Genomic DNA, 15,988 nt, shown 5'->3' with positions numbered 1-15,988 from the left:
TATTCTTTTGTTTGTTGTTTTTTCTTTTCTTTTCTCTTTTTTCTTTTTTTTTTTTAAGCTGGACCTGTGATCTGCAGAATGCTAACATACCCTCCAACTCGAAGAGCCTTAATTGTGGGTTGTGGTCTGCAGATGTTTCAACAACTGTCAGGGATTAACACCGTCATGTATGTATTTACTGCTTGCTTCTCTTTATAAAATATAAGAAAAAGACTAATAGCAGTTACAGATGGGCTTCTGGACCAAATCTGAAATGTGAAAGCTGTAATGCTGGTTTGAAATCTGGATACTGACATATTTGGCATCTCAGAAAACTGGTACAAGAGAATGTTAGTATAAAGGCAAACATTTATATAGAGATGAGAATGTAAACTATGCTCTGGGAGACGTGTTATTATATGTTAGGGTTATACGATCAAACCTATGTCTAGATAAGAAAGTACACTTACAGTTTGATTTTGTCTGCAAATAGATCTAAATACCGTGAGGGTTAAATTACTGACCATGTAAATGAGATGGAAGATTACTGTGGAGTGCTAAAGGAGGTAAGATGCTGAGGGAAGAAGCATTTCCCGTTATTCCATGGTTCTGTTACATGTGTGAAGACTTTTGGTAAATGCAGAAGTGAAGAAAAATATATTGGGTGTTGTGATGAGCTGTCAGCTCACAAGAGGAGTAGCTCTTGGTAAATGTGCAGGGCACAAGACCTAGTTGAAGGCTAAACTACTGTGGAGCTACCCTACAAAGTAAATATAATGAGTGCAATTTCAATATTATTTTAAGAGGAAGTGTAAAATATGTCGCAGTAATGTTTTATGGAGAGAACTACATCTAAGGGAGCAAGCTTATTAGGAAATAGTTAAAAATAATGGCCAAAAGGGTAAAGCATTTTGTGGTATCAAGAGCTACCATGTTAAATGTTAGAGTAAATATCTGCCATCTGTCACAAGGAGGGGAAAAAACCCAAACTCATTGTTGTTAAACTGCAAAGAAGAGAGATCTTTAAGAGTTAAAGAGAGACTTTATGAAGCAGAAATTGCAACCAAATGTGGGAAACAAGAGAAGGCATACCTGGTAAGTTACGTGTGAAAACCAGAAGATAGGCACAGAAGGAGCTTGGAGAAATTCTTCAGGCACATCAGAAGCAAGAGACCTTGTAGTCTACAGGCCCAGTAAGGATCAAGATGGTGTGAGAACACTAGCAGAAGAAAAATCTTTAGCAGCAAATCTTACGAAGATTCTTTTTGCATCTGTGTTAGTTATGGACTCTACATGAATGTTCCTGCACTGGAGCTTACTTGAGATGTCTCAGATGGTCTCTTTGAAATTCAAGTGTTATGGAAACAACTTTTAGAACAAGCTGATTAAAATGAGTAATAACAAATTGCTTGGGCTAATCAGGGTTCACCCAACAGGTCTGGAGTAATTTGAATACATAATCACTGAATTTGGAAATGTTGCATAATCTGCGTGAAGCTACAGCCCAGAAAGTTTTGTTTCTGTCCGTATCAAAATTAATTAAAACTGTCATAGAATTAAATGAGAAGATATGTTTATAAATATGAAAAATGAACATGGACCTGAAGAATATAAAATAATAAAGAAGAGCCAATGTGATTGTTGTAGACAGATTATAGCTTGCAAATTGATTGGATGTGAGTTTGTGGTCACATTAGAACTGTATATCCCATATGAACTAACCCTCCTAGTCTGTGACAGCTGCTGCCAAAGTTTCTTGGAGAAACCAGATGGTCGCAAAAGTAAGAGAGAAGCCTTCTCAGGTTAATAACTTTATAAGATGAGAAAAATGAAGATAAGAATAAAAGATCAGTTATCACAAGCCAAAAATAGACTCCCACAGGGATCTTTGTGGAGATATTGCTGTTCTAATGAGTCTATGAGAGAGGCTAAACAGCAAAATAACAGCTTGCAGTTGTACACCGTTCATGATATTAAGACCCCCAAATCTGTGAATGTGAATAGTTGTGGAAAGATAATACAAGATAACAAATTAATAAAATGGCAAGTATATTAACTATACAATATTATACAATAATTCTTGCAGGAGAGAACTGGCTAACTAACATGCATGGCAGTCTAAGTTGTTACGACTCAAGAGATCTTGAAGTTGCATTATAGTTCTGTACAAACACGATGAGTTCCATGACCGATCTGCAGTAGCAGAAACATTGCAGTTGTCTTTTCTTTTAGTAAGGATAAACCAACTTACATATGGGGAGAGAGATACCTGTATTTAAACAAGATGTTTAGGACTCTGCAACTTCAAAGAGAAATGAGTTCAGAAATGTAAGAGGCATATAAAGCTACTAATGTATAGAGAAAATGAAGAGAGCATGATTATTTATCATATTTTATAACAGTTTTGATGACTTCTAGCTCTTACCCGGCAGTAGGCTTAAAATAAATATTTTTTCATGCGACACGTGATTACATAGTGGAATTCATTGCCAATGGATCTTACAGATGCCAAATGCAGAAATAAGTTTAGAAGTTAATTAGGGAAACTTACATAATAAACATTATTAACATGTTGTTAAGCACCATGTGGATGCAACCTCTAGCCATGGACAGTCACATCTTGGTTCTTACTACTTTAGGAGGCTTTATTAGGCTGGAACAAAAACTTGACAGTTCACAAGGTTTATGATGTTGGTAGGTTGACTTTGTTTATTTTAAACTTCATGTGTTTTAAAATCTCAAACTCCTTTCTATGTAGGAGGTTTTACAAATAGTTTGACCTAATTTGCTTGTGGACGTGTAGGAGGACAGAATTACAGCCATAAACCGTAGTTGAATCTTAGTTTTAAAATAAGAAAATGCCTATAATAAACACATGAAGGCACTGTTGTTAAGGGACTGCCTTGTAAACTAATTGCAATATCAATTTTTTTTAATAATAAAGCAGTGTAACTAAATTTTTAGTTATTGAGTATGCAAGACACTCTATGAAAGGACGTTTTTCAAATATAAGTAAGCTTCTGTCTGTTGATGGTTTGCTTACATAAAAATTGGTGATTGCTTTAAATGCAGTAATTAAATTGTACCTTAAGGAACTGTCATGTTGTATTAACTCTCTAAGTACTATTTTCTTCTCCATCATGTTTGGTTGTTGCATCAAGAAAACAGACATTGGTTTTGTTTCAGGTTGTAGGATTGCGTGGACTTGCCTTCAGTGGTTTTGCAAACTCATCTACCAAAAACAGTCAAAACAAACGTTTTGATGGTTCACTGTAAGTTTGGTGCAGCTGTGAATCTTCTTTGCTTGGCATATGCCCTTTTCTAGGCCATAGGAGAAGCGGTTGATGGCCCTGGCTTGCCGTTGCCCTGAGCACTTAGGCTCTGGTTGTCCCCTTCTTCCTTGTGTATTTCCATGGGACTCTTCTACACTGTGACCGGTTCACGTGGCAGCATCCATGATGAGTCCTGACTTGTTCTAATCTTCTGGCTTGAGGATTTCCACTCTTTCTGATGTAAAATAATTTGTTAAATCTTGTATTTAACTGTAAGAAAGTGAGGCCATAGGAGTGAGTTTGTATGTGAAAAATTCATTAAAAAAGCCTCCCAACATAATCAAACCACAAGGCAGGAAAGTGAAATGAAAATATAGGAAAGAAAACAGTTGTAGAATGATTTAATACTTCCCCGATTTATGTGAGTAAATCTTCTATTTTAGAAAACAGGAGTTTGAATCAAAAAGTATGGGTGTTAGAGGTAGCAAGTTATATATATGAGTTTTTCAGGGGTCTAAAAATAATCACTGAGTGTACCCAGTAGTAGAAGAGATCATAAAAAGCAGAAAAATACCTACTAGAAACACATGAAGACAACAACAAAAATCTAGACATTCGATGCTTAAGTGTTTAGAAATCTGTTATACATTTTCTGGTTAAAAATTGGATATCAGTAATGAAGCCAATGAGAGCAACAAAGTCCATGTGTAGGTGGATTTCTCTTGAGCATGGGGAGAGGAAACCTAGAAGAACTTTTGTAAGAGTTCATGCTGTTGTGCAATAAACTGATCTAGATTATGAACAGGAATAGTGTGTTTGAATCAGCCATGTACGTGTGGAACATCCAGCCCCAAGGAACCAGGAACTCTCATCACGAACAGGATGTTACTGAGCTGGTGAGAACAGCGTGTGGAGCAACCTCTGCATTGAGGAGGTGGATCTAAAAGAGAAACAAAATGTAAAAATAGGCAAAGGAGATTGTGACTCTCACAGGAACAAATTCTAGCATGATAAATTTAGTCAGTAAAAGAATAAAGCTCAGTGACCTATAGCTTTGATTCCCTTTTTGCCTAAGAACAAGGGTACCACTGCTTTTCGATAGAGTGCCTGAAGTAGAAAAAATGTTTCCTTTTGTCATGGCTTTTGCTGGTTTAACTGACCTGTAAAAGATGAAGTCATACAGTTTTAGACAGATAAGATAGAGTGCCTGAAGTCTCAACTCTGGCTGATAGAAGACTGAAAAAGGCCCTGTGAAGGAAGTTATGTTCCAGGATAGTAGTTACTACAATTCTGCTTTTTAGTAGTAACATATCCAAGAATTTTGTTAAAACAGTGATGTATAGATATTTTCAAGCCCACAGTGGTCATAGTTAAAACTTAGGGGAGGAGGACTATTTTAAGGTAAAACTTTAAGCTAATTTTCCATCAGTTTCTTCTTTATTCTGAAAAAAAAAAAAAAAAAAAAAAAAGGAAAAAAAAAACACACCCCACAAGGCGTTTTCTGGGGTGTGGGAGGAAGAGAGAACTTTGAGGATTTGACTACTCCAGATCATTCGGTGAAAAACATCAATAGAGTATATTGATGTTTTAGCTATATGCTCATGTTCCTGTAGGACTGGGACTTCTGAAAGCACTCTCGGTGCTGTGCAGCTTCATCGCAGTAAAAACAAACAAAACAAAACACGGGGAAGAAAGCTTTTGGAAAAAATCCGAAGTTATCTTGAATACTAAGCTGTAATTTAGCCATGATTGGAGGGAGTTCAGTATTGTCTTGTCAGAGCTGCACACAGGTCTTGTGGCTTGTGCTGGAGTTTCTGCTGCTCTTTCGGGGGCTCGCTGGTTCTGAGCTGGTGGCCGATCACTCAGGCTGCCTGTGCCCTCAGGACTGTAAATCCAAGATAAGATTGAAGAGGCAGCTGTATCATCTTGATTGTTCTTATTCTCAGGAAACTTTAGGCAGACTGGATGAAAGCCAGACATAATATTTGGTTCTGCAGTTGAAACACTAAACTAGATGTGATGCTAATTTTGTAATTTGCCATTATCTTTTCACATTGTGTTAGAAGAGCTTTCTGCGATGGAAGAGTAGTATAATGTGTCAACAGGGAGAGCTTATGGCCTTCAGCATTTTTGTTAAACTTGCATTTTTCCTGGTGGATGTGATCTGTTATTCCTAGTTAATAAAATGTCTCTTTATTGTTAAGATATCCTTGCATCTCCTAAAACTTAAGTGAATCCACATGTAAAATGTATTGGTGTTCAGATTTGGTCCACAGATGCTTTTGAGCTCCAGCAGGCTTGCTTTTTAATCTGTGCAAGCAAACAAAAGAACAAAAAGAATGAGATGATAAAATGAAGCATCTTTTTCCAGCTGGCAAGAAATAGGGAGTGGAAGAAAATACTATATGGAGAAGGAAAAAAGCTCAGAGTAATGAGAGAGAAGGAAAAGCTGGCTAAAAGAGAGAAGGAAAAGACAAAAGAGGACAAGAGGAGGTTATGTAACCAATGGGAATTGAAGGTTTGAAGATAAGAATATTAAAACAATTAACATGAAAAATGAATGAATATCACATTGAATGTAAATGAGAGAATGAAAGAGAACAGGAGTGGTACTGGAAGGAAGCCAGGATACTTCTGAAGTTGAATAGAGGCTAGAGAGTAGTTCAATGGAAGCAAAGCACAAATCCCAACAGGTTTAATGGCTGGGTCTATTGTGCAACATTTGCAGAGCTGGAACCCATGAGGAGCTGTAAAATCCTTCTGTTGCTGAAGCGAGCGTGGGGCAGCACGTGCCCCTCTGTCACCCTGGGACCCAGCAGGGCTGGTACCAGCACTTGGACCTTCTGCTCCTGGTGGTTGCTGCTGCAACAGGGACGTGTGATTTAACCCCAGAGGGATGCTGAAAGCTAAGACTGAGAAACTTGACTTTGAATTCCATTTTTTAAACTTTTTTGGAGATGAATAGGTAGCATAGGACAGTGACTGCTGTTAAACCTTTTATTATTTTGAAGAGCATTGAATAAATACCTTGTTTTGTGAATTACAGCACAAGTAATATGAGCCTTCTCTCCTCTTTCAGCATCAGTAGCCATAGAGAGACTTATAATTAGTGGATTAATGTATTTTAAAATTATACCAGATTTATAGTGAGTAAGTTGGTCATAGAAGTGAGACTTTGCTAGATAACTGACTGTTAGCTTAGATATTGGAAAATAGTTGTTGAGATCTGCAAACAGAAGTTCGACTGGCAAAAAGTAATGGTGGTTCACATTTTTCTTACGGTTTGTATATGAACATCGGTTTTTAAGGTTGTATTAGTTTCTAATGTGTTCTCTGGCTGTGCATTTTAAAACAAAGTCAGCAAAATGCAGAAAGCATACTTCCTTAAAAAAAAACAAAACACAACAATGAACAAAACAAAATCCCAAACTTACACAATGCTACAATGTCATCCAAGTTGCACAGCAGTTACTGAAGAGCAATATATCTTCTATTGTAGTCTCCACTTAGGTTTAAATTGGGCCAAAGCAATTACAAAGCAGGCTGCCATTATTTCTTTGTTTTTGCATGGCCAGTAACTTGTCACTTCAGTTGTTCTTGAATATTCTCAGACCGAACTGTGCTTTCAGTCTGACTGAAGGAGGAACAATTACATCACTGTTTTTTTCTGATATGAATTTTGTATTGTTGTCAAGAAAATTTTAAGATGTCTTGGTAATTAACAAGTCTAATTTTCTCTGATGACTCCAGAAGATTGAGGCTGCTGCCTGCTTAGGTTTTCATCCTTCAATATGCTTTTATGAGTAATCTGTACAGTTTTTATCTTTCTCTTAATTTTTCCATTTTCCTCTTGGCTTTAGAAGGTGTTTAATAAAACAAAAAGAAACCCTGTGTTGCAGGTGCACTTGCTTTTCAGATAATAATCCATTAGATATTTCATTAGTTTTTAATAAATCCTTCCAGTAACTCTTTTTGGAGAAGTGACCCTTAGTTTTACCGTATTATCCTTCCTTCATATTGCAAAATTTTTATATAGTACTGCGTGCAAACTCATAAGGTGAAAAACTTTAGTAGAAAAAAGAGATGTATCTTTGGGTATATATAGTATACAGGTGCTTTTTAGATAGACTGTAAATATTTATGGAAAAACAACTAAGTGGAAGTCTGGTTTAGTCAAGCACACTGGGAAAGGCGACTCTCCTGTTATACCAAATGCCTCTGTTAAGTGTACTCTACAGAAATAATGCGACTAACTTCTAACAGCTTGAGAGGAACAAATTGTAGCTAATAAATGATTTCATATTACTCAATGTAAAGCATTCTAAATGAGACTTTATGGAAACCACCTGCTTCGGTGTATTAGAAATTAAAAGAAAAATAAAAATGCTCTGAAGAGCTGATAGTCACCAACTTGTCCTTATCGGACACTAGTTTCTTGCATAGAAAACAACCTCTGCTATAAGTTTTCCAAGCCTTGGAACAGCGATTTATTTATTTATTTTTTCTTTCTTCTTCCCATTGGCAGGCCTGAACTGAACAGTTAGTTTATTTGTTGCAATCTTTCCACTTTAATTTGGAAAATTATCACACAGCCTAAAGAGAGAAGCAGTGGCTTTGGAACTCTGACCAAGGACAAACTCCGATTTGGAGATGAAAGCTTTGTGTGAGGCGCAGGCCTCAGGCTGGGCCGGAGCAGTTTACAAGCTGACAGTTCAGGTGCTGGTGGGGCAGGTTAGAGAAGACTTAAACACCCTTTCATCAAAGGCTGTCTGCAGGAGCCATGGGTAGTAGTTATTATACAACAGCTGGGAAATGGCTGTGTTGGCAGAGTCAATCCTTTCGATTCCCTCTTTCTCTTTGCCTTCACCTCCTGCTTGGGGCTGGTCAAGGAGGAATTTGACCATAATTTCTCCGGACCCTACTCTGATGTTGTTTCTTCTTCTCAGTCATTAGAAAATACAGACGTGGGAAGTGAGTGCTGCCTGGGAAGGGGAGTGGGCCTTAGTCAATCTGCTAGGAAGTGGCTGAAGCAGAAATGTGTTGATGACAGGATGCCAATAGCAGCATCCAGGAACTGAAACCAAACAAGCAAACAAAACATTAGCTGGCTAAGAAAAACTGCAGCAGGTCTGAGAAAATAAATTAACTCTTTGTTCCACAGGGAGGAAGCAGGCTGCTGACTGCTTCCATCGTGAATTAGAATCGTAGAATAGTTTGGGTTGGAAGGAACCTGCAGAGGTCATCTAGTCCAACCCCACTCCAACCCTTCAACTAGATCAGGCTGTTCAGAGCCCTCTCCAGCCTGGCCTTGAATGTTTCCAGGGATGAGGCATCTATCACCTCTCTGGGCAAACCTGTTGCAGGGTTTTACTGCCCTCGTAAAAAATTTCTTCCTCGCATCTAGCCTGAGAATTAATGTGACCTGCACAAATCCTGACCGTGGTAAGAGGTTGTGGATAGTAGTGAGTATTGGGATTTAGAATCACCGAGAAGGATGGGGAGAGAAAATAGCACATCATACTGCCAGATGTATTAAATAGTTCTAAACCTTGTACTTTGTTTTGATGTTGTACTTAGCCAGCAAACTGCAAGTCTGAGTGATGTAGATGGATGCATCTTGTGCTTGAGGCACAAGGAGGCAGCTCATTAAATGTGAAGATTTGTAAGGCTGCCACAATATTGCTCAAGTGTATGTATCTATTTGCTATGTTTTAAATTAACTTCTGTGCTTTAACGGTTTTCTTTAAAGAGTGAAGCATTTTTCTTAAATATGCTTGTGTGTGCTTGTTGGAGATGGCCTACAAAACCCTGAGCAGTTTAAGGGTTTAATGGTTTAGCTCCAAAGTCTGTAATTTATCAGTTGAAATAACTGTGAGAGGGTGTTTAGGATACAAGAAAGACAGTAAATTTCAAAACAAGTCACCCGTGTATCAGTGTTGCTATCAGTAAAACCACATTATGTTAAGTTTCCTATTGAAAAATAACATTAAAAAGCAGGTGGATCTTTCTTTTCCTGTTGTGCTGACATGGTATGATGGCCAGAAATTAATGTGAGTCAGTTTGTAAGTATAGATTTGTAATTCACTGTAAAACACAAAGCCTGAAATCTATGGCTTGTGTTATTTGGGCAGTGCCATACGGCAAACTTCAAGGTTTCCGCTCAGGCTGAAGCTTCTCACTGCTAATGCCAGTTCTGTGCACATTTCATGTTCTTGTTCCTTTTGAAATAGAAAATCACAGCTTTAATCCACTTAAAGGAAAAAAAAATGCAAACCAAGCCACTGAATCATGATGGAGTTGTTAACTAGATTAAAGCTATAAAACGTTCGTCTTATTTAAGAAGTTGCCTGCTTTGTCAGTCTAACTAGCCAGAGCTTTTGGAAGATGATTATTACAGATACAGCCTTGTCCTAAGTATTGGAGATCAAAGAACATGTAATTCAGATATAGAAGTTTTGAAGGTTTAAGTACCAGGAAGATTGGGAGGGTAGTTCAAGATGTTATGCAATGAGAGTAACAGAATGAAATTAAGTAAAATCTAGAATGATTATCAGAGCATAGTTTAGTCTTAGAGATATTAGACTGAGTGTCTTGAGGGAAGTATGAAGCGCTCCTTATTTCTAATTGCTTAAATTGTTACAACAGTAGAGAATGTATCAGAAATAATGTATTTGGGTTTCTTTGGTGTTGGAATTAGTAGACATACAATAGAAGGTGAATGTAAGTTTGAAAGAAAAGGCTGGTTTCCTTTAAATTAAACTTTTACACCCCACCTGTCTTCTGATAATTCTCATCATCTATCCATTTATTATTAAAAAAACACAACAAAACTTAACAACCCTCCCATAAAACCAAGACAAACTTAAAAAATCCTAGACTGCCAAACACATAAAGTGATATTGAGGTGGATGTTTATTTGCATTATAATTTTCTTCAGGTTTAAAAATAACAAAATACCACCTCAAATTGCAGAGGAAGCAGGTTCAGGGTGCTGATGTGAGGTACTGGAATGAACGCTTAACTGCAGCCTCTCATTCTGTTTCGAAACACTGGATTTTTTTCTGTTTCATAAGTCTTTAAATATTAGTCTTTTGCTTATTTTTCTGGTCCTGAACACTGGCTTGGTTGTGGTGGTTTTGTGGGGTTTTTTTATGTTTTGGTTTTTGTTGTTGTGTTGTTTTGTTTTTTCTTCTTTTTCTTCCCCAAACCTGAACCTTTAACTCAATGCATTGGAAAACCACCACATTAAATACATTTTTATTGTCTTTTTTAAGTTCTGTCTCAGGTTATTGTTGAAGAAAATATACTGAAGAGTGGAATAGCGTGAGTGGAAGTAAACCTCATGGTATGACAGCAGCAAATTATTAGCTACAGTCTGCACCCATATACTAGAAAGTCTGCCTGATGATTTGGTTAATTATCTTTAAAATCTTGCAGATGTATTAAAAAGGATTCTTCTGAGTATTAACTAATACTTTAATAATAATAATGATAATGATGATAACAATACTAGTAGTAGTAGTAATAATAATAATAGTAAACAACCGAACACAAACCAATCAAAAAGAAACTACACCCAAAACAACAACAACAAAACCCAAACAACAAAACCCAAAGTCAAGTGTCTTTAACAAATATAACATGTTCAAAAGACACATGTTCAAAGAACTGTGTAGGAGCAGACACACCAAGTTGTTTTGAAGCAAATACTGCTATCTGTCTTCTCACTTGCGACCTGTTTTATTTTTAATGAAATCTCATCAGCAGGGATTATGTGCACAAGCGTATTATTTTTACCCCCAGTGTTTCATACAAATTAATGTAATCTTCAGTGGTAAACCAGCCAGAATGCTGAGGCATTTGTATTAAAATGCTGGAAAACAACCAACAGTCCTACTGATGGTACTTCTGTTTGTTTGTTTCACCCAATTGTGATTTTTTTTTTTGATGGTAACTGATAAAATCTGTTCTATAGTTCTTCAGATTGTGAAAGCATATTTAAAGAAAGACTGTCATTTTGGAGATAACTTAAAACCAAAGTATTTATTTAAAGAAGAAATGTATTCAAGCCACTATTTTCTACCACTTCTTTTGATATTATTGAAGGATTTGTGTCTTTAATAGAAATTTTTCCCTTTTTTTTTTTTTTGGCATTTGGCTTCTACTCTCCCTTTTGCGTGTAGTGAAATCACAATACTGTTTGATTTCTATCTGTTGCCTTGGTAATAACTCCCATGTCACAAATCTGGTATGAACTGTGCTGCAGGGCCATACAGGAGGAACTGTTTGAACTGCATGGGTGGGAGTAAAGTCTTTGCTGAAATGTATGGATTGGGTTAGTATCATTTATGGTAAAGCAATTATGTAAAGAAAAACGTCTTTATATATAGTGTGTGCACGATGTAGCTGTTAACTCAGTTAAATGCATCTCATTCATGTTGTTCATATGTAAAGCCAAGTAATGACATGAACTCAGAGCAGTGATGTTGTTTATAAATCATTGGTCAATGATTGCTGAAGGAAGCTGCCTAAACAGCAATACTGGTTGCCTTGTTTGCTTTAATGTATTATTTGTCTAGGCAGCTTCTGGTTGGTCTCAACAGTTTCTCTTGTGCTATTACCTTTCTAATAATCTTGTGAAAATTCCTTTCTTCTGCAGTTGTTAATGTTTAATATTAATCATTTTGTTGAACTGTGCTTTTTCATTATCTCTAGCAAAGGCCATTTTTAAAAAGTTTTGAGAGCTATCAGGAAATCAGATATCAATCAGTGACCAATTGGTTTTATTTTTTTTCCTTAAGGTAGAGTAGAATAGTAGGGGGAGAGAGTTTTGTTTGTAATGGAGGTTTGCTCACTTGTGAAAACACAGAGGATATGTATTATCCAAATATTGGGCTGTTTTCTTAGCATAAGAAAGTGTTTCCTCCTTAGATTAAAAACAAGGAATATATAAATGGGAAGCACTTCAGAGCTCACAATGTAACCAGTCTTGAAAGACACAAATTAAAGTATAAAAGGTCACCTGGTTAGATGCTGCCTGATTCAGCAACATGAACAACCTCGGTGAAATATATTACTGATCCCACTCAAACAGAGAGTAAGAGATATGATGCCCTTTAGATCTGTTTATTCACCTTTACTTTAAGGGCATAGAAAATGGTTCTTTAAATTGGATTCTTTGGAGTCTGTCAATAAGAGTTAAGCCACTGCGGGCTAGACAAAATGCCTTGTGCCACAGAGGTGGAGAGAGGCCAAAAGAAGGTTGAAAGGTTATGTGCAATGTAAAGCCTTACCATGAGTCAAAGTTGTCCAGAAATGGATCATAAATAAAACCTCGTGGCATCTAAAGGCTAATCAAGACTTTGTTATCACAAGCAGTCTGCAAAAAAGAGATCGCTATGGTCAAATTAACCCAGATGGAAGGTGTGGGATGGAGTACAGTCACCAAATCAAAAGAAAGTAGGGAATTACTTAAGAGACTCTTATTTCCTCAGTGCAGCAAGAAAGCAACCTGTCTGTAAAGCCTGTGAGGAGAATGAGGAGTGATGGGGAGAGTCCAGGGAAGGAGCGGGATACGCCTGGAATGGCATTTTTTACAGTGGAAATAAAAGACAGGATACAGGCTGATTTTTCTTTTTCTGGTGCATGTAGGAATGGAGAGTGACTTATTAGTGAAATAGGGCAGCTCTTAAGGGATACATATACTCATTCCAAGTAATTTTCCTTTTCTGTTTCATATAATGGTAAGGAAATAATCATTGTGTTAAAACATTTATAGTTTTGAAATTATCAAATACATTATGGTAGTCTTTTCTATCTTATATGCTTTATTAGAGTTTTGAATAAGTAAAAATAGCAAGACTTATCTCATTGTATTTTCCAGGGTATACAGTCCTGTTTTAAATGCTAGTATCTTACAGCAAAAACCAATTTTTTGATGATTCTTTTCACATTGTGGCAAATGAATTCAGGCACTGATGGAATTCTGAACAGAGACAGAAACAGAATTTCTTGTAGTAATCTATGCATATAAGAAATACGATGGACTGTACTGAGATCTGGAGCACAGGCTCTGCAAGGTGCTGGTCAGGTCTCCACAGGTATTTGGATCTTACTGCTGATTGATTTATTACATTCATTAACTTAAACTAGCTAGACAATAATTTAAACAAATTACCTTATGGTCAAATTCCTCCTCTCTCTGCAAATTCTGGCCTGATCACATCCTTTCCAAGCATCTCTGTAAAAGGTTGTGCTGCCCAGCTGGGTCTTCAGTTGTGCTTGAGCAACTTCAGTGACTTTTCCTTGCACGGGTGTAACTGATGCCACCACCTATGCAAACTCTTCAGTGCAGAAGTGAATATTGACCAAGCAGTAGATATAGGTAAGCAGTTTGAGATGGTGGACTTGCGTCCAGTTAAGGAAATCTTAATTCCCTTAATAGTGTAATATGCTACTGCAGACAACGGGGCGATTAGACAATGCTAGAGAGGGAAATTTAAAAGACAGTATAGAAACAGAGAAGAAAAACACATTGCCTGAGAGGGATAGAGCTTCAAAGTGTACTGGAAAGCTTTTGTTGGAAAATGAAATTTAATTCAATGGTTAGACGCTTAGTTCACTTGGCCTTCCTCTCAGCAGAACCTAAGAGCCATATTGAGGTTTTTGTCTTTTGAAATCTGAACAAGTAGCTCTTGGGCATCTGTGCTACACTTGAGCCCTCATTTCTGCTGTGTCTTGTTAGGATACATTGAAGCAAATGGTTGTGTAAAAGAAAAGATACTGTTATATGACTTCAATCTTGTTCTGAAAACCGTGTTTTTTCTTTTGACCCTGAAGAAGTAGCAACTATTTTTTTATTTTCCTGAAGGAGTTATTCCTGAAAATTATTCAGCTGAGGGACAAATGAAATCAGTATATTCCTGCAAAGAACATATTATCTTGCCTCCAGTCCTTCTTACAAGGACTGACAAACACAACACTGGTCTGCATGGTTGCAAGCAGCTTTAAGCACATTTTCTAACTCCGGCTAGCAAATTACTGCCCTTAAGTGGCACGTTTTAGCTTCCTGTGGTGTGCCTGTAGTGTGCATATGACAATAGTTTTCACACAGTGATATGATTTCATACTTTTGAGCTTCTCTTAAACCAGTCAGGAGACTCATTTGGGCTATTAGCTTGGAATAAATTGTAGTTTAGCTCCTCTAAAGCTCTTGGCTCTTCCAGCACTCAGAGCTGTACGTGCAGGGTCACGCAGGGTGGCTGGAGCCACAGGACTGTCATCGGCCAGGGCTGCTCCAAGGTCTGTCTTTCATCTTCTCTTGCAGTGTCAAAGCTGATCTGTGGCCCATCTTTTCAGTAAACCAGCTTTTGGCTTTTGCTAACAACATAATCTTGCAGTGATTCCTTGCTTGCTGCACAGTAAACCATTGTGTACAGAAGCAGTGAAGTAAATTGACATACACATTTTAACATTTTTATTGGTGTAGACATGTCTTATGTTCTTTGCATAGTTTTTTATTTTTTACTCTATGTAAATATAGTTACGAAGAGGTTATAAGCAACTGTTGTTTATGATATTTTTCTAAACTAGGAATTCTCCATAGAATTGAAATAATTTACTTATTTGGGGATTTATCCTGGTTTCATGAAAGGCATTTTCCTTTCCTAATAGCAAGATTCTCTGTCTGGAACAAATTAACAGCTGTCCAAGGAGTAATTTCTTCCCCCATTGCAGAAATTTCTTCCTCTGTGGCGGTGCTCTTCAGTCTGCCCGCCACACTCACTGTCACAGACACTCCCCAGAGGTTTCAGATCAGAATCACAGCTGCTGCTCTGAGTCACAACTTCATCCTATTTGGTGGGGTTTCTGTGTTCATTAGACTAATTAATGATAGAGTACAGCAATGTGACATGGCTTGCCTGTTTGTTTTTGTTAGCTTTCTCAAAAATTCAAGTTATTGGCTATTTTCTGTGTCTAAATATATGTTTGATTACATGCAAGATTTTAAACAAGCAGTTTTTTTTCATGTTGTCATTAAAGCCGGAAAAAGGACATTGCTGCCTGTTATAATCTTGCTTGAGCTGTACAGAGGTATTTAAACCCAGTAAAACCTGTGTTTGTGGAAAGGAATGGCCAGACAGAATCCACTCCATAAGGGTGGTGTTTCCCTGTGTAAAATTAGAGGTATTATGAGATGAGAGGGATGGGAGGGAGAGAATGGGAGCAAAATGTAGTGCTACAATTGTTACTTTACTTAATAAAGTAGAACACCACAAAGCACTGAATATGCTGGTATTTCATGATGGTGCTGTGTTGTTTCATTTGCGAGGAATAAACTCCCCACCAGTTTGTCCTCACCCCTGCTTAGGTACCTGTGCTGCTTTTCCGGGTTTTTGAAGGAAGGTGCTGAGATAGGCTCATCTTTTAATTCTTCTCAGGATAACAATACCTAACTATGTCATGTGCATAAGTAATTATTGTTTATATGCATTATAAGTCTAACAATGGATAAATGTTAAAATGTTACTTCTTATGTATCCACAACTGTGTACATCATGTCTAAAATCTGTAGGCTTTTCCCTTCTATGGGCAATTCTAGAAATGTGAGGAAAGGATGGGAAATTTTAGGTTAAGGATAAATGAGAAGTATGTTAAGACTTTCTAGATAAAGAAGGGTTGAAGACATGACAGTTTTAAAATAAGGTGTTGTTCAAATATATAGAAAGAGGTAGAAT

General features: G+C 37.1%; 1 protein-coding gene across 5 annotated transcripts in view; it reads left to right on the top strand.

Annotated features, from left to right (window-relative positions):
- SLC2A13 (solute carrier family 2 member 13) overlaps positions 1 to 15,988 on the top strand; it is a 211,849-nt gene that overhangs the window by 133,411 nt on the left and 62,450 nt on the right. For all 5 annotated transcript variants that reach the window (XM_065049021.1, XM_021301322.2, XM_021301278.2 and 2 more), the window contains one exon: positions 59 to 167. In XM_065049021.1, coding sequence (XP_064905093.1) covers positions 59 to 167 — 109 coding nt within the window. The remainder of the gene's footprint in view (positions 1 to 58; positions 168 to 15,988) is intronic.

Source organism: Columba livia, chromosome 1 (genome assembly GCF_036013475.1).
Source record: "Columba livia isolate bColLiv1 breed racing homer chromosome 1, bColLiv1.pat.W.v2, whole genome shotgun sequence".
Taxonomy (NCBI): domain Eukaryota; kingdom Metazoa; phylum Chordata; class Aves; order Columbiformes; family Columbidae; genus Columba; species Columba livia.
The sequence above is the reverse complement of the archived record's forward strand: the minus strand, read 5'-3'. Positions and strand labels throughout refer to the sequence as shown.